General features: G+C 36.4%; 1 protein-coding gene across 2 annotated transcripts in view; it reads left to right on the top strand.

The window, feature by feature from the left end:
- The window catches only part of FRK (fyn related Src family tyrosine kinase), a 98,010-nt gene extending 81,618 nt beyond the window's left edge, over positions 1-16,392 (top strand). For both annotated transcript variants that reach the window (XM_081295397.1, XM_081295398.1), the window contains 5 exons: positions 706-874; positions 5,350-5,508; positions 13,153-13,334; positions 14,594-14,759; positions 15,142-16,392. In XM_081295397.1, coding sequence (XP_081151523.1) covers positions 706-874; positions 5,350-5,508; positions 13,153-13,334; positions 14,594-14,759; positions 15,142-15,353 — 888 coding nt within the window. In that variant the 3' untranslated portion in view covers positions 15,354-16,392. The remainder of the gene's footprint in view (positions 1-705; positions 875-5,349; positions 5,509-13,152; positions 13,335-14,593; positions 14,760-15,141) is intronic.
- The last annotated feature ends 3,244 nt before the right edge of the window (positions 16,393-19,636 follow it).

Genomic DNA, 19,636 nt, shown 5'->3' with positions numbered 1-19,636 from the left:
TTAAGGCAGGAAGAGGAAAACTATCTGTTTCATATTCATTTTTGTAAACGAGTTTTATTGGAAGGGATATGCTCATTCATTTACTATTGTTGGCTGATTTTGTGCCATTACAGTGAGTTTAATAGTTGCAACAGAGAAAGTGTGTCAGATGGAAATCTTTACTACGAACTCTAAGGTGGCAGGGGCCTTGCCTGTTTTGTTTGCTGAAGGGTAGATAGTTCCTACTTAAAAATTTTTATTTATTAAATGAATGAACAAACAAACAAATTAAACAAAAATGAGTTGATTTTATTTTGCAAACATATATAATACATATTTTGCAGAAATGTATAATATATCTAGTTAATACTACAGCCAGAGTTTGAGAAGGCCTTGTGAATGAGTGGAACTCCAATGGAGGCTGAAATTGGGAGGGTTTAGCTGAGCAGAGAGGTGGAAACATCATTGCAGACCTGTGTGTGAGCATGGTATTGGCTACAGATGGACATCAAAGTGCAGGATCTGAGAGAGAATGAATCTAAAGAGTTAACAATGCAGAATCTCCGACAATTGTTTTCTATTTTCAAGGAATTAGAATGTAACTTCTAGTGTTTTTGTTTTTAAAAGTAATATTTCCCTCAACAAGTACCTACACTATTATTTTGAACAACAGAATGTTAATCTTCCTTTTTCTCTTACACATATTCTCATTATTCTGCAAAACAGATACAAGTCCCAACTCCTTTTGATTTGTCCTATAAAACCGTGGACCAGTGGGAGATAGACCGCAACTCTGTCCAGCTTCTGAAGCGATTGGGATCCGGTCAGTTTGGAGAAGTTTGGGAAGGCCTCTGGAACAACACTACTCCAGTGGCTGTAAAGACGTTAAAACCAGGTGTGAAAATATTAAAGATTAAATGGCATACGTGGATTTTTATGGGCTCAGTTTGCCACTGTAAAATGCCCAAGAGGTCATGGGACAGTCAGTGCTGGCAGCAAACAGGTGTTGTCATCTCTCTTGCCACCCCAGGTGACCATAACATGTGGATAAGCTTTAAAATATAAAGGCCAACTCACTCCTTGGATTAGCTAAGCTTAAAAGGTTCTCAGATGAAGATTCCAACAACACATTTCTTATCTAAAGGATTCAGTCTTCCATTGTCCTTCTTCCCTTTCATTTCTATCTTAGTTAAAAAGCAAAAACAAACAAAACAAAACAACAAACAAAAACAAAACAAAACAAAACAAAAACCCCACTGACTATAAAAACTTACTGAAAAGTCAGATGGAACTTTGGTGATATTCAGGGAATAACTGTTTTATTAGATGCCAAATGACTATGACTAAAAGATAAAATGGTTCATCTAAAGAATCCCATATTTGAACTTGCAGGAAGTATTTCTTCTCCTATCTTCACTTATCCCTTTGAAGGCAGAAGAAGTATGCTAAAATGAACAGTCCCTCATTTTTAAAGGTGGGATAAGAGAATTTAGAGAGATTAAAAATAACTTTCTTAAGACTTTGTATTCAAATCTTGAGCAAATTTTTGAACTACTCTATCTCTCAGTTTTATCATTTATGTGATGGGGGATAATAAGATATACCAAGCAGGGTTATTATGAAGATTAAATTAGGTCACTAGTACAAATGCTTTGCATAATGCTTGGCTCATAGTAGGTAACCAATAAAAATTTTATTATTATATTATTATTATTATTAAACAGTTAGTAAATGGCAGAGCTGGGATTTTTGACTTATCACCATTATATCAGACCCCATGGAAGTGACATTCTGTAAAAGTGCAACATCACTGTGGCAGTCTCCTATCTTCCTCTAATAACATAGAAAAGAATAATAACAGCAACAAAAGATTAATCTTCCTTTTTTTTTTCTTACAAGCATTTTCATTATTCCACAAAACAGATATGGGTTCCAACTCTACAGGCTAGATGAGTTTTCTGGGGGCCCTCTGTTACTTGCTGAGCCCAGAGTTCTTAGAAATTTGGAAAGCTTCCTGGTGGCAGAACTTGAGCCCTTGGGATTTGCTGGCTGTCAGAGTGTGTAATAGCACTGTTTCCAAACTGTTGAGCTAAGGTACATTGAGGCATCACAGTGAATTCTCAGGGGTTTGTGGGATATTTAAAAGTTTTGCGGTAAACGTTTTCAAAACAACACAAATTGCTACCTTCAGGTAGTTTGTAGATTCAGATTTAGATGGGTACATTCCTTTTTCTGACATCATATTTTTGTGAAGCTGGATTTTTGATTATCACTGTGGACCAATATTGGCAAGATACACACAAAAATTGACACAGATCAGGAAATAAAGGTGGTAGAGCTGAACCTGAAGGTCAGAGAGATTTGGGTAACTTGCTCAAGATTGCACAGGGAAGAGTAACAGAGCTGAGATTTTTCCAGGATCCAGAACTTCTGTTTGAACTCTTACTTGATTTTGAGAAGTTGTATAGTACTTATATCACTCTAATAAATAACTGTGGTTAAGAATGAAATAAATATTATTTTTTCCTCTTAATTTACCTGTATTAATTTTTCAAATGGCTATTAAGTTTTTAGGATGTATGCTTCTTAGTTGTTTAGTAATTGAACTATTAAATATGCATTTTAACCTGGCATACTATAAAAATATTACTGATGCACTAAGGATGCCATGGACTGAAAAGGTTGGGACCTTGTGGTGTTATCAGTTTAGAGCATAAAGGTAAACCTGGCTCTGTCCTCTGTAACTTATATAATTTTTTAATCTTTCTGAGTCTCCTCATTTGGACATGTGAATTAAAATAGTCCCCACTTTATAGGATTGTATGAGGATTGAGTAAATATGAATAAAGTATGTGCAGTGAGTTTTTAATAAATGTTAGGTTCTGTGGTGCTGCTGATAGATGCACACCCTGAATTGTAGATTCACTGGTGCAGGAGTTTAGTTCTAGCATTAACATCTGGCAGAGGAAACAACAGAGAGGCACTTTTAAGGGGCCAGATGCCATCACTCAGGTGAGGACAATCTATTTCAGCATCCAAGATTTTCAGTCATCATGTATATGTGCTTTTAAATCCTAAACTTGTTGAACTATTGAGACATAAATTTTAAATTTATTGTTAATCTAATAATTCCTCCCTCCCTCCACCCCCAAAAAAGGAAAAGAAAGAAAAGCATCAAGCTATGCTTGCTAGCATTGCTTTCTAAGGAAGGCCTTCTGGAGGTCAAAAGAGAACAAAAAAATCATCTTTTTTATAGTAAAAAAAAGCACAATAGTTTTCTTTCCAACAGGAATAATTATTATTGATTTACAGTGTAATAGCAACAAACAGCTTTGGTGATTGGTTAAATGTCTTCACTTCACTGGGGCCATTCATCAATCTTAGCAGCTATTTATTGCTTAGCAGACTACCATGCAATAAAGATGAGCCTGAAATCAACTCCTGCAGTAGCTATGACAGGCAAAAATTAATATTTAATGTTGCATTACTGAGTTGAGATTGGGTCTCTGTTGCTCTACCAGCATAGCCATGAAGGAGTTCCCTGAGTTCTCTACCTACAGAGGCTCCTGGCATATCATGATTTCAGCTCTTGCAGATAGTGTGACTTGGGCATGGTTTAAGTGTCCTGCATAAACAGTCTGAGTGATGATACTAATTCTGTTATCACGGAACCCTTCATGAATCATTATATTTTGAGGGAGGCAGTCATCCGTATTTGATCCCAGACAAACTAGTTATACCAACCAAGAACAAAGTACTTTATTTTGGTGTAGAGGTCTCTTTTCCTTCCAGTGTTATTTTTCTATTATGATTCCAAATTTTAAACTTATTTGATTATGTGGATTAAATTTAATGTCAGAACTAGAATTGAGGAAACTAAAAAGAAAGGAAAAAATATAATGGAAAAGAAAATAGAAGAAAACATTTTTTTTCCTCTCTAACACCTTACCTCATTTTTCCTCAGTCAATGAAAAATATTTACAGTTGGTCTGTTTAGTTTTCCTATGAGTGTGCATGTTAATAATAATACATATAATGGTCAGCAATCTTTGAGTACACATTTTCCAGGCATTGTTATTATCCTGATAATGATTTTCTGATGTTAGTAGGATCACTAGCTGTACTTTGTGGATGAAGAAACTGAAGTTCAGAGAGATTTGGTAACCTGCTTAAGATTGCACAGGGAACAGTAACAGAGCTAAGATTTTTTCAGGTTCCAGAGTTTTGAATGGACCTGGATCCTAAACTTCTGGGCTCTTAAAAGGTAGACTGTTTCAATGTTTATGTGAAATAACCTGTATGTAGGTCATATGAAACTCTTCTTAACTTGACATTAACAAACAAGTCATAGTGCTACCTTGAATTGTCAAAGCTTATCCACACCCAGGTTCTAATGTCAGTTGTAGAGTCACTGACATTCAGAGGATGATGAATGGAATGGTCTCTTTGGACATCAGTAGAAATGATATTTGCACCATCTATAGTGAATACTAAGATGTGAAATGACAGTATTTCTTCAATTACAGTAATGTTTCTGAAACATCACAGCCTAGAAGAAATAAAAGATTTAAAAATTACTGATGAAATGTCAACTCCAGGTATCCTTCCTCCTCTTAGATTTTTTCTGACATTAACTGCTGGGCACCTTGCATGGTGACTCAGAGTTGAACCATCTAAACACAATTTAATTATAGATTAGTCTTCAAAATATGCTTCAATGCCATCTCCCTAATCATTTGATCCAGCTTTTGAGGCTCTGGTGGTAGTGGAAGCAAATAGTATGGGAGAAAATGTTGAGTATTATTTTCACATTAAACATGTAAAATTGGTGGGAAAAAAAGCCACTATCTTTTGGGGATGCCCCTTGAATGTTTTCTATGTGGCCCATAGCCTGTGTTCCTACAGGAATAAGAATATAAATTTGGCAGAATAGCATTGTTTTGGAGTTGTTTTTCAGCTGTTCCCACAGTGGGTACCAAGGCCAGGGCAGCCATCCGGCAGCCATCGTGTCCTCCAGTGTTCATGTTGATAGGATGTCTTCTCTTTGTGTTCTTCAGATGCCTGCCGTGTTTTATCAATTAGACTGTCAGTCTCTCCTTTGCTCTTCATTTTTCACATGGGCCCAAATCAACCGTTTTTCACCTACGGGTCATAACATATAAAGTGCACATCCCTGATACAACACCTCATCTAGTAATTAGGTTGCCCTGGCTGAACTGATTCTCTCCTCTGATAACTCTGAAGATTTGTGACACAGATGCTCTTCTGTTACTGAGAGGCAGGAGGCAATCTCGGCGATTCCCACCAGGCTGCTGTGAGGACAGGAATGCCTCAATAACATAAAGTGATTTCCTCCTTTTCTTGTTTCAGGTTCAATGGATCCAAATGACTTCCTGAGGGAGGCACAGATAATGAAGAGTCTAAGACATCCAAAGCTTATCCAGCTTTATGCTGTTTGCACTTTAGAAGATCCAATTTATATTATTACAGAGTTGATGAGACATGGAAGTCTGCAAGAATATCTCCAAAGTAAGCTAAAGAGTCAATAAAAGGAAAAAAGAAAAGGAGGAATTTAGTTTAGCTAGTCCTATAAATGTCAATTTAGCCAGCTTTGTCTAACCCAAAGGATATTTACTATGTGTATATCTGTAAGAATGAATGTTGTAACATTGAATGGCTCAACTACTATTTAATAGGATATATTCTGCAGACTCAAAGGGAGAAAAATATTTATGTAGTGGAAGAATAAATTGTTCACAATAGACACATCAGAGAGCTTAAATGTAATGTGGGAAACTGATCAATGGATTTTTTGCATAATGCTCTACTTTTTACACTAATTGAACACTGTCAGCCATATTTTCTATGGTACAGAATCTGGAACATGGGAAACGTCAGGGAAAAGAGCAAGAGAGGTATCTGACGTTTTTGTCTTTGTCAGTATTTGCTAATATTGTACTTGGTGTTAAAAATGACCTCTCTGCTAGGCAACATTAGAATTTTCAGACTAAAAGCAAAAATATACTATTAGCTTTATTCCTCCATCCACTTTCTGCAGTCAAAAAGGACTTAAGGGCATTGTGAAATTGTGATGTTTATTACAAATGAATAATTTAATAAACAATAAAATAATACACATTAAAATATGATATTCAAAGAAATTGAGATCAAATACTGAGAGAATCATTCATGCTTGAAAAACAGACTTTTCCTGTAATTTCTTGAAATGTCAGAGCGAGATTGATAGGCTATATAGAGGCAAAAGGAGGTGAGGATAATGGAACAAAGATATCAGAAAGATAAGAGTGTTCTCTGATTTCAGGGTGACTTGTGAAGCTGATAATTCTAAATTTCAAAACAACAACAACAAAAGAATGGAGAATATATATAACATAATAAATTCTGTTAAAAACAAAAATATACTTACCTATTGCATAAAGATCATCACATTTATCACCCTTAGAATGCTACCCACCACAGAAAGACTGACCTCAATTGTTGACTCCTTTTGCCTTATTCAGGAAAAAGTACAAGAATGATCCTGGGCTAGATCTAACAAAGTGCATATTACAATGTGCATATTATAAGAGTCCTTACAGCATGCACATTACTAATCTAATTGTCAAATTTCTGGTATTCAAATCTATCAGGAGCATTCAAGTCTCTTGCTTCGTTTGGCTTCCAAGATAGTTAACCTGATCACTTATCCTCCTCTTCATTGGTTCTTCTCAATAAGTGATTTTCTCCCAGATCTCTCAACATTCTGGAGTCCTCCAGGATTATTTTGCAATACCATTAATCCCTTTGTTAATCTCTTCAATTTTTAATTTATTTTTAAATTTTGAGATAGGGTGCCAATGCTTTGAACAGGCTGGCCTTGAACCTGCCATTCCTCTCGCCTCAGCCTCCTAAGTAGCTGGGATTATATGTGTGCATCATTGCACTTGGCTTCCTTTGTTAACTTCACCCAGTTCCATTGTTTGAATGTTTATGTATCGACAGTTCCTCAAATTTTATCCCTACCTTGGAACTTCAGAATAATACACCCAGCTGCCTTCATGCCCTCTCTACTGGAATGTTGTATCAGTCTGGACAGTGCAGGTGTCCAGACTGAAGCCACGGTCCTCAAATCTCAGAGGCTCAGCACAGCAATAGTTTTTTCCTTACTTGTGCTTTGTGTGTAAAACAGATTGGTAGCTCAGCTCTTTTGATCACCTTGGTAGGGAAAGGGGATGGGACCAATCTCATCCTGGCTCTTAAAGCTTCTTAACTTTTGTCACTTCTGTACCCTTTTCATTTGGTCAAATCAAGTCCAATGGAATAGGCAGTACAATCCACCAAAGTGCCTTGCAAAAAGGGGGAAAATGTTTGTGAGCAACCCTAATTTCTACTCTAAATGACAATTAGACGTTTCAAAATGATATGTCCAAACCTGATTCTCCACGGTGATCTGCTACTCTTGTTTAATTCCTTCTTGGACAATGACAACACTCAGGTCTAATACCTGGGAGGCATTTTTGCTTCTTACATCCCATTACCTAGCCAACCTAGAAATCCTATTGGCTGGTCTTGAAAACATACCCAGTCTTTCCCCTTTTCTCAATGTTCCCACTAAGGTTCAAGCAATCATTGGCCTCCACTTTGGATTCTGCACCCTCTTGGTCTCCCTCTTTGGCTTCTTGTCCTCTTCAGTCTTTCCTCAACACAGCAGCTGGAGATATCTTGTTGAAGTATAAGTCAGAGCTTGTTCTTCCTCAGCTTAAAACCTTCTGAGACTCCCACTGGTTCTTACCTCTGTTTAATTCCTTCTGACCTGGTTTTCCAGGTCTCATCTACAACTTTCTCTTTGGCCTTATCTACAACTTTGCCCGTGTACTTGAAGTGTCACTACAGTGACCTTTGTGGTTCTTTCTATTCCATAGGCACACTTTTATTTTACCTCAAGCCCTTTGCACTTGAGATTTTTTTTTGCTTGATTTTTCTTTTTTAATATTTACCCACATGGTCACTTCTCATTTCCTGAAAGTCTTTACTCAGGTTATTCTACCTTGGTGAGTTGTTCACTGGTCAACTCAGGAATGCTCTACCACTGAGCTACATCCCCAGCCCTTTTTATTATTTTATTTTTTGAGACAGGGTCTTGCTAAGTTGCTGAGGCGGGCTTTGAACTTGTGCTTCTTCTATGTCTGCTTCCCGAGTTGCTGGGGTTACAGGATACATCACTGCACCTGGCTCACTTGTCAAACTGTAAAGTTTAATCTCCTACTGATTCTTCATATTCCTCTTCATATTCTTCTTTGGTGTTCTCTCCTTAGCTGTTAATCATCTTATGTTGCATGACATTTATTTAGCTTATTTTTAGTATTTTAGATTTTTTTGGGGGGGGTATTGGAGATTAGAACACAGAGGCACTTTTACCACTGAGCCACATCCCTAGCTCTTTTTATTTTTTATTTTGAGACTGAGTCTTGCTAAGGTGCTTAGGGCCTCACTTAGTTGCTGAGGTGATCCTCCTGTCTTAGCTTCCTAAATTGTTGGTATTATAGGTGTGTACCACTACACCTGACTTTAGTATTTCTAAATGCAATTCCATAAGGGTAGAATTTTTATTTTGTTGTTTTTGTAGTGCTAGAACAGAGTGTTATATAGAAGGTGTGCACTGATTATGTGTTGACTGAATAAATAAGTTGAGACCATTCTGAATATAGTAAGAGTGGGATTGAGAGTCAAGCTAGTTTTGCAATTCTTGGTATCATCTTGAAAAGATCCAGTTAACTATACTGCAAACTCCTTGGGCATTGAAGATTTCTGTGGTTGATGTGGTATTCAAGGCTGTGTGCAAACCCTACCATCTGCTGGATTAGGCCATCAGGGACAACATTACCAAGGCATTCATTTGTAAGAGTACCTACCAGTCTAGAGGAACAGTGAATTTATACTTGTTCCCAATCAAGAGTTGTAGATTTAATAGATAGATCTTAAAGTGAATCTGCCATTCATAAGTAGCTCATCAAGACAAGTATCATTAACGTAAAAGTCTCTTTAGTAATAGGATGCAATTTTTTTTTTTTTTGCAGATATAAACTGTCACAGGTTTGTGAACATTTCCATCAGCTTTGCTGTCTGGTTGTATAGATGTGCTCTGCTCTTTACTTAGGCAGTCCCTAGGTCACTGCTCTTCAGGATAAGAAATGTGTATTACCCAATTTCTTCCAGTACTGTACTTTCCAGTAAAAACCTTTTTATATGCACTGTAATAGGATTAGGTATTGTATTTGATATTTGAAATAACATACATATTTCTAATCATATTTCTCTATATTCCAGTCTTTGTAGTCCCCAAGCTTGGCTGATTTTTTTTGGTAATAAATTTCTCTCAAATGAGAGAGGCCTATGGGGAAGGAAGGAAGGAAGGAAATAAATAAATAGGGCTGGGATGTTTTTCAGTGGTCGAGAACCCCTGAGTTCACACCCCAGAAACAAACAAAAATTGACAGTTGACCAGTGAATAATTTACCAAGATGGAATAACCTGAGTAAAGACTTCCAGGAAATGAGAAGTGACCATGTGGATAAGTTAAAACAAACAAACAAAAACAAACAAACAAAAAAAAATGGGCAAAAGAAATCTCAAGTGCAAAGGGCTGGAGGTAACATAAAAGTGTGCCTGTGGGGTAGAAAGAATCACAGAGGCCACTGTCGTGACATTGCAATAACAAGGGCAAAGCTGAAGATAAGGCCAAAGAGGTAATGGAGAACCAGGTCGGGGGACTGTTGGAGTTAAACAGAGGTAAGGACAAGTGGATGTGGCAGTCATTTTTCTAAGTTCTTTACAAGTGTTAACTTAGTTCATTTTTGAACCACTTTATGAACTAAGTATCATTATTATCCCGACTTTACAATTGAAGAAACTGAGTAATAGACACCCTGGGTGACTTTTCCAAGGTTGAAGTCTGGTTTGATAGTACCCCAACAATTAGAAGCTTAAAGCAGCAAACATTTATTATCTCACAGTTTCTGTGGTCAGAAATCCAGGAGCAGCTTAGCCAAGTTCTAGCCTTGGGTTTCATAAGGCTGCAGCCAAGGTTTTGGCAGGTGTCCCAGTCATCTGAAGGCTCTAGTGGATGTGGATTCACTTCCAAACTCACTCTTATGATTGTCAGGAGGAGTTGGTTCCTCCTGGCTGCAGAATTGAGGGGAGTCAGCTCCTTGCTGGTTGTTAGCTGGAGAGTGGTCCATGCTCCTTGATGTGGAGGGTAGCTTCTAACATGGCAGCTTGCTTCATTAAAGTGAACAAGCAAGAAAGTAACGGAATTCAGAGCATCAGTAAGATGAAGTCACAGTCGTTTATGAGTTAACCTGGGAGACCCCATTACTCTTGCTGTAGTCTCTGCCAGATGTGAGTCACTGGGTCCAGAACAGTCCACTGGAAAGGACTCTTGGAAAGGTGTGAATTCCAGGAGGCAGGATCACTGCAAGCTATTTTAGAAGCTGCCTGCCACATAGCTTATGGTCAGTCACCAGCTTCTCTTAATGTCATTGTTTCTTGTTTTGAGTGGATGTGATATCAAAAGGCATAGCTCTTTTGACCATCACAGCAGCCAGGCTTTGCCATTATGCTTTTTTACAGCGTTATATTTTATCTTTATATTTACATTTTGTTGTAGACTGAATAATTAATGTTACCTGTTGTAATACACAATTCAAAACTCTCAGTGGCAGAACACACATAACAATTTTGATAGGGCTTAGACTACTCTTTTAGGGAATTAGACTCTTTCCTAAAATTTTTAAATTTGTTCCTCTAGCCATAGAGATGTGAGGTCCTATATGTGATGTACATCATTTCTGAACACACTGTGTTGCCCAGAACTAGTGACATGGCCCTACTTCATTGCAAAGGGAGGTGGGCAATGTGGTCTTCTGCTAGTGCCCAGGATAAAAGAAAGTAAAGGACAAAAGGATAGGTGAGCAGTTAGTTTTACCTCACAACCAATTTAAATATGCTTCTGCCTTTTACACACACACACACACACACACACACACACACACCTGCTGTGCTTAAGTCTTTCTCATTTAAAAATTCCTTTGACTCTTTCATTTTTTTTAATCAGAAAAGATAGCATTTATATAGAAAGTACATAAATCATGTAGCATAGTTTGACATGTAATTATAACATGCCCAAGTAAGGAACCATGCAGCTACTGTCCAAATCAAGAATTAGAACACAGTCAGCAAGCACCCCAGAGACCCTGGAATACTTTAACCATCACAACTCCCCACTTTTCTGAATTCTATAATGGCTTTCCTATGACATTACATTTACCTCTACCAGATCCTTATTGCCTTCCCTTTTTGACTAGGGTTTTGAAATTTTCCATCTCCTCTTGCTGTCTGTATGTCCTCATCTCCAAGTTACCCTTTGGCCTCTTACACACAATCTCAAATAAAACCCTTCGCCAATGACTCCCTCATTCTTATATTTAACACAGCCCTCTTAGTTCTTGTCTTATTGAACTTATCTGTGAAACTTGATTATGATGACACATTTTCTTCACAATTTTTGATTTGTTAAAACATTCTCCTCTCTTATGATTGTGGCTGATTCTTCTCAATTTTCTTTTGTCAGGTTCGCTTCCTGTGCTCACCCTCAATTATTGGTGTTTCTTATGAATCTATATCTTCCTAGGACCTCACCCACTTTTTATGTTTTAACTCCCACTCAAACTATGACCATTAAATCTATGTCTTTAGCTGAAAGTTCTTGTCTGAACTCTAGACTCATAAACTCATCTTCTTTCAGCCATTTTCACATTGTTAATTTATATATATATCTTGAACTTAACAAGTCCCAAAATGTTTCATTTTGCTTAGGAGCAATGATAACATAAAGAGCTAGGATTTTCCAACAATAAAAAAAAAGAGCTAGGATTTATTGTGTTTTTCCTAGATACCAGGTACTGTTTTAAGTGCTGTACATGTATTCAATTGTTTTGACTCTCATTTAAAAAATTTATACTGTAAGAGTTACTGTTACCGCTATACAGATGAGGAAACTCAGGTACAGGGGTGCTAAACAGTTTGCTTACGGTTATAGAGAAATATGAGGCCCAGCCATGATCTCAAGTCTGACAGCTTTAAGCCAGTTTTCCTAAATCTTGTGCTTTAGTGAGCACTCAAATCAGGGCTTGTGTTTAAACCTCATGTTCATAAGACCAATGGACTCTGTGTAATAGTATTTTACTTAGTCACACAGGGATAATAATAATTTGTATTTATGTGAAACTTTAAAAAACAAAATCTGAAGATACTCTATTTTGTAAAGTCATCATAAAATAGCATGGACCTCTTTTACTAATGATAAAACTGATCCTACTACCTAAATTTCCTGTACTTAGTTTTACAGAATGAGCAGTAGGTGAAATGCTGCCCATTAAAGGTATGTTTGTACTTAGAGAGATGAGCAACTTATTCTAGGAACAACAGACTAAGAAAGCAAAATTTAAAAAATACATATTAAACTTAGAGGTACAAATGTTTTATATATATATATATATATATATATATATATATATATATATATATATATGGTATTGCAGGTTGAACTCAGGGGCACTTAACCACTAAACCAGATCCGCAGCCCTTTTAAAAATATATTTTATTTAAATACAGGGTCTCACTAAGCTGCTTAGGGTCTTCCTAAGTTGCTGATGCTGTCTTTGAACTTGACAATCCTTCTGTTCACCACTTGCAATATGCACATTTTGTAACTACTGCTAGACTCTTCATTTTTATTAGTGAACCAGTTTTTAAGAAAACTCTTATAAAAAAATGTAAACTTTTCATTTGTTCAGCCATGCAAATTAGGACCACTATAAGCTCAATGACTAAAATAAACTATGTAAAGTTTAAAAGTAATCCAAAAGTACCTAAGCAACAGTTTCCATGAAGAGATAAATTGGTGAAATGTGGTATTGAAAAAATGGCAGTAACTGGACTCATTTAGAAACTTGCTCCTATCTTTGGATTATTTGATACCCTTGCTCCTTTCTTAGCAGATCAGTACCATGGCACATACTTCTATCAATATCTCATTCATCAAAATTGTCAGAATTCACTTCAATAGTTCAAATACTTTCCAGAATAAATCTCTTATTTTCTCTTGTCCCTTAGATGATGCTGGATCAAGAATCCATCTGCCTCAACAGGTAGACATGGCGGCACAGGTTGCTTCTGGAATGGCCTATCTGGAGTCCCAGAACTACATCCACAGGGATCTGGCTGCCAGAAATGTCCTTGTTGGTGAGCATAATATCTACAAAGTAGCAGATTTTGGACTGGCAAGAGTTTTTAAGGTAAGTTTAGTTTTGTTTTAATTAGCTTTTGTAATAGGTTAAAAGTCCAACAGACTGATCACTATTATTTAAAGCAGTGTTCCTCAAAGTTATGTGGTCCATAGACCATTTCAAATAGCTGAAGATCTTATAGACAAACTACGCGTTTCTTCCCATTTCTTCATCAAGGAGGAAAAAAAATAATCAACTGAATTGAAAATGATACCATTGTTTTGGTTGAACTTATGACCTATTTTTCAATCAGTAAAAGTAGCTTCTATTTGTCCTGTATAAAAACCAGGACACTTTGTACAGTTACCCTATCCACCTTTGCTCACTTTATCTACTCATTTACCTATTGCCAGAATTCTAGAGCAATTAATGGCTTTTTTTTTTTTTTTTTTTTTTTTTAGGGAGGAGGTACCAGGGATTGAATTCAGGGGCACTCAGCCACTGAGCCACATCCTCAGCCCTATTTTGTATTTTATTTAGAGACAGGGTCTCACTGAGTTGTTTAGCACCTCTTTGTTGCTGAGGCTGGCTTTAAATTCATGATCCTCCTGCCTCAGTCTCCCGAGCCACTGGGGTGATAGGTGTGCACCACCATGCTGGCCAATTATTGGCTTTTTAATTCTTCCTCCCCACTCAGTGGGTGACATCCATTCAAAAAACACTAAGATAAAGACGAGGTATTAATCTCTGAATTTAATTTTAAATTTCCCATATTGTATCCTAAAAATATGGATTTGGGCCAGAAAACATAACAAATAAATTATTCTCATGAAACCATCATATTTTCTTTGTGTAAATTAATTAGGAGACCAATGAGATGATATATTAATTTAAATCATTTGGATTCTACTTTTTAATATTAGCAAACTGGTTACATGGTAATTATCAAAGTCATTGACTCTTAAATACCAGAATTAAATTTTAAAAAGACCAGACCTATTTTGCTTCTATTTTTCCATTTGGTAAACAGCAGATGGGAAGTCAGAATCCCATTATGTATGAATTCTTCTACACATAGTAGGATGTTCCTTTCAATATTATTCTTAGTACATAGTAGGTTCTCAAATATTTTATGGATAACTTCCCACAGATTGTTTCTGTCTTGAATGTCAGAGTCAGAATTTGTTATGCTAGTTATCAATTGATCTAAGCTCATTTTTTTTTTTTTGGTATTTTCCCTCTAAGTTTTATGTGAAACTGGTTATAAATGAATAAGGGCAGAAAAAAAAATCACTTTAAATTGGCTTGAATCCTTAATGCATTTACAGGTAGATAATGAAGACATCTATGAATCTAAACACGAAATAAAGCTGCCGGTGAAGTGGACTGCACCTGAAGCCATTCGTACTAATAAATTCAGCATTAAGTCCGATGTGTGGTCATTTGGAATCCTTCTTTATGAAATCATTACTTATGGCAAAATGCCGTATAGTGGTAAGTAATTAATTCTGAAGTGGGCCTTTCTGCTGCAGGTCACTTACTTAGGTGTGACTTTAACTGCTTTGCCCAGACTTAGAGGGCAGAGTTATGAGGCTGACCATACCATGTGCCTGTGGGAGCTAGATAGATAAAATTTGATGGTGATAATTTGCATTAATGAGGTGGTTTATTGCTTCCTTCTCCTTTGCTCCTGAATTGCAGTCTTATAGACATTACTTGCTGCAGGGTGTCGTTTAATCTCCGCAACCTGTAAAGGGTATGGTAGATCTCACAGCTTTATCAAAGAAATCAATTTGCTTTGTAACTTGAGTTTAAGTGTCTGTGGATTGAAGAGTCTAATCCATGCCCCCCCTCTTTTGTTGGTTATATTTTTCAGGTATGACAGGTACTCAAGTAATCCAGTTGTTGGGACAAAACTATAGACTTCCACAGCCATCTAACTGTCCACAGCAATTCTACAACATCATGTTGGAGTGCTGGAATGCAGACCCTAAGGAACGACCAACATTTGAGACACTGCATTGGAAACTTGAGGACTATTTTGAAACAGAGTCTTCATATTCAGATACAAATAACTTCATAAGATGAATACTGAAGAAGAAGTAATTAAGAATTAAGAAAAAGGAATAACTAATAAAGAAATACAGTCTTCAATTTTATCAACGAACTGCAAAATCAGTTTTCTTGACATATTCAAGTAATAGGGCAAATTTGGCCATGCATTATAAAAAAAATTTATATGTGCATTTTATTGACTAGGAAATACTACCAGACAGTCTAAGATGATGTATCATTTTCTCACTGCCTGATAAAATCAAACAAACTAAATGAAGTTATTTTTCTTTGTAAGAGACACTTATATTTCTATTTATTGTTTGAAAAGCCGATCAAGAGAATCAACAGATGATAGTCAATTTTTACTCAGTGACTGTTGTAGCATTTTCCTGTTTACTGATTAGAGCCGTTATTCATTATTCCTCGGATTGCTGAATCCCATCAGGCTGTTATTATGAAGGAATTTGATTGCTTTGCTGCACAGCAGGACCTGTGCTTTGAGAATTTTTTTTTTCTCTTTTAAAATATCCTTTAACTACAATGATGGCAAAGCCGTGTTAAATGACTTGATTGTACTTGAAGTAATTGCACATATTTTTTCCTATGCATAAAAAAAATGAAGCAGCTGTTGAGAAAAAGAATTAAAATCTTTCTCATTTTGTGGAAGGAAATGATGGAATTTTTCTATACCTCAGTATGTGTCATCTGAGAATCATCTACATTAGTTTTAATCTCAATGTTAAAGAATTAGTTTGCAAAGCTGATGAGTTATTATGCACAGATATATGTGAGAAACACCTAATAGCCCACAAAATCTGAGAAACAGGTACTAAAGAAGTTTAGGAAAAGTAAAAGGAAAGCTGTAGAATGGCTGTGGCCTTCTGAATAATTACAAAAGAGCAGTACCTTCAGGCCAGTTTTTAATTGACCACAAAGCAGGTCAAGCTCAATTTCAGATATAGAGTCTAGTAATAACAACTGAACTTAGTCGTGCAGTTGTATATTTTTTGTCTAGCAGGACAAGGTTTTTTCTACCTTCAATATACATTGACATTGGTAGCAATGTTACTGTTTTCTTTTCTTTTTTTTTTGCTTTATTTATTTTATTTTTATTTTATTTATTGTTGGTCGTTCAAAACATTACATAGTTCTTAATATACCATATTTCACAGTTTGATTCAAGTGGGTTATGAACTCCCATTTTTACCCCGTATACAGATTGCTGTATCACATCAGTTACACTTCCATTGATTTACATATTGCCATTTTAGTGTCTGATGTATTCTGCTGTCTATCCTATTCTCTACTATCCCCCTTCTCCTCCCCTCCCCTCCCCTCCCCTCCCCTCCCCTCCCCTCCCCTTTTCTCTCTCTACCCCCTCTACTGTAAATCATTTCTTCCACTTGTATTATTCTTCTCTTACCCCTCCTTTCCTCTTATATGTAATTTTGTATAACCCTGAGGATCACCTTCCAAAACTGTTTTCTTAAGCAATGGCTGTGTTAAATTCTCCAATTGAGAAGGAGAAGAACTTCTTCAAGGTGGTTTCAGAGACAAATATATGTTCAAAGATGTTCTCATGCACAGAAAAATGAATGAAATGTGCCATGGTAAATCAGGATATTTTGAGTATATTTTCTTATCTTTCTTTAAAAGAAGTTGCAAAAACCTTCAATCAATATGGAATAAGCAATCAGTAAATTTGTGAACTCTTTTAACTGGGAGCAAGAGGTAGAGAGAGTTTGGGGTATAATATCATTAACAGCCCAATGATGTCAATCAAGACCCATGACCTTTCCGACCCTCCCCTCTGCCATCAATGTTGTTTTCATTCTCATGGTAACAGATGTCTGTCTGTGGCAACTGGGATTCCTTTTTCTATGCCTCATCCAACAAGATTGCGTAAAAATCATTCTTATTTTTCTGCTCAAGTTTGCGTAAAAATCATTCTTATTTTTCTGCTCAAGTCAACCTGAGTCACCTGCCCAGATATGAACCAATAATACACCTAATGAGAATACTGTGTTGATTGGTTTTGGAGAAGGTCTGCCACTAAAACTGGGAATGTAGTTTACCTTCCCTGGAGACAAGTTGGTTTTTGGTTTATCTGAAAAAAATTAGAGATTAGAGGCTGGATAGCTGTCCATTGAGAAAATCCCGTGAGAGGGATTAACTATTAGAATTAACGTAGGCATGTATATACCTATCACCTTCCTCCACATTCTCCCTACATATTTGTGTTAGGCAGATAGGTATGTGCATATACATTAGAATTGTTCCAGGACCTTAGACTAAAATAAGTCTCATGGCACTAAAGTTTATAGAGCCATGCATAGAAGTGATACTATTTGTAAAATAAGGTCAACAATATTTTTAGTGTGTAGGCTGAGTATAGGATAACTTTATTTAAAGTCATCTAGACTAATAAAATCAAGTAGATTATAAATAACCAGTTATTTATAAGATTAAAAGAATTATAAAATTAAAATAATTTCTTTTCCTGAGTTCATTTTTTTTTTTGGTTCAGTTCTGCTTGGGCATATATAGGAATGATTGGAAATATTCCCATTTCACTGTGCAAATTCTACTACTATATAATCTGTCTTGTAGTAGCTGATAATAATAAATTTTTAAGTAAGATTTGGTTTTAAAATATGAAATGGAGGTTATCCTTTCCTGTTTTAATACCACCTGAAACTCATTTAACTTACTATGTTTGATTCTTTGGGACATTTATGTTCAAGGTTCTGTCAAAGCAATCTATTATTCTTGTTTTTACCCTGATGGATCATGGAGAAAAATAATGGATTCCGTTATGAGAAGCAGTAATAGATTTTTTTTAACTGACATAAATTTCTCTCCCTGTATAGAATAAAAGGATCAGGAAAAGATAAGTTGAATTTTCCTACAATGAGCCAGCTCTTGTTAAATTTACTTCCCATAAATTGTAGAAAAGCACTTTTCACGTAATGTTTTATTTATGTAATTCAGTTATTTGGAGGTGGTGGTGAGGGATGGGAGTACATCATTTTATGTGATATTTCAAATCTCTCCTGACAAAAAACGTTAAGAATTTTTATAATAGGAAAAATTCAAAATTCCATTAAGCCTCCTTTTAAGAAGGCAAGGAAGGAAATAGGTTTAAATTACCTCAGGTCAAGAGAGGCACAGAGTGAAACTCCTAGTAGTGGGGGAAGCTGAATATTTTGTCATAAAAAACAAAGGTAAAGTCAAAGTGAGCAGCAATTGCAAGCTGGGCTGGGGGAATGGGTCACCTTAGAGGGCACTGAAGAGCAAGGCCTGTAAGGAAATGCCAAGCTGGGCTCAGTCACCATGTCTACTGACAACATGTGTCTGCATGGTGACCACATGGATTCAGTGAACCATGAGGAACCCCAAACTCCTGTGACTCTCTGGTGGCCTAAAGGGAATCATGGTCTTGGAAAGTTGCCGCCCTGTAACCCAGCTGGAATTTCCTGGAGGAAGCAGGGCCCAGCTGGTCCTGCATGGTGTGTCAAACATATGCCATTTCCACAATTGTGTTTTTCATGGAATTGTTAAGCACATGCTGTCTGGGCCAAACAATCCTGCTGGTCATGTATCTGTGGTGACTTCTTGGGATCCTTTGCAAGGACATGCTATGTGTGTTAGAATGGTGCTGGTTTGAGCACCTTTTCCAAATTGCATCATGTTCTTACACTGAGAAAGGCTGCTCTTAAAAAATAGTAAATGAGGTCTGTACACCTTGGAGTTGGGAATTACCAGTGGGCTCATCTAGAAATGTTTGGTTCTTTTATTTCCTGTTATCGTTAAGGAGAAGTTTTGGTTTGTAATCATCAGCATCAGGCAAAAAGTTGGTGTTGTAGGATCGAAAAACAAAACAAAACAAGCTGGGAAATTTAGTGGAGAATACCAACAAACCTTTAAATCCTGGGACCCCAGCAATATTTTAATTTTCATAGGGACATCATTTCCCATGTATTTCCCCATGAACTGAAATTTTTGCCTCTTTTTAATAATAAGGAATAGTGTTGGTAGATCTCTCCAATTAAGGACTAAATTCAGAAATAAACTAGAGAGTAAAAAATAGTATGCAAACTTGAATTTCAGAGGCTCTAACAAGTTTACCTTCATTTAGATTGAGATGATACTATGTACATGGGGTCAATAAGACTAAGTTATAAGGAAAGAGATACCCAATTATTTCCATTCACTCCTCTTGCCTGTGTAATTGATTTATCCATTAGCCATCTGAAGCAAAAGACTTCAATGTAAAACTCTTTCATTCTCATGGAAAATAATCAACTCTTCCAGAA

The sequence above is a fragment of the Spermophilus citellus genome (assembly GCF_964194105.1).
Source record: "Spermophilus citellus genome assembly, chromosome: 5".
NCBI classification, from domain to species: Eukaryota; Metazoa; Chordata; class Mammalia; order Rodentia; family Sciuridae; genus Spermophilus; species Spermophilus citellus.
The sequence above is the reverse complement of the archived record's forward strand: the minus strand, read 5'-3'. Positions and strand labels throughout refer to the sequence as shown.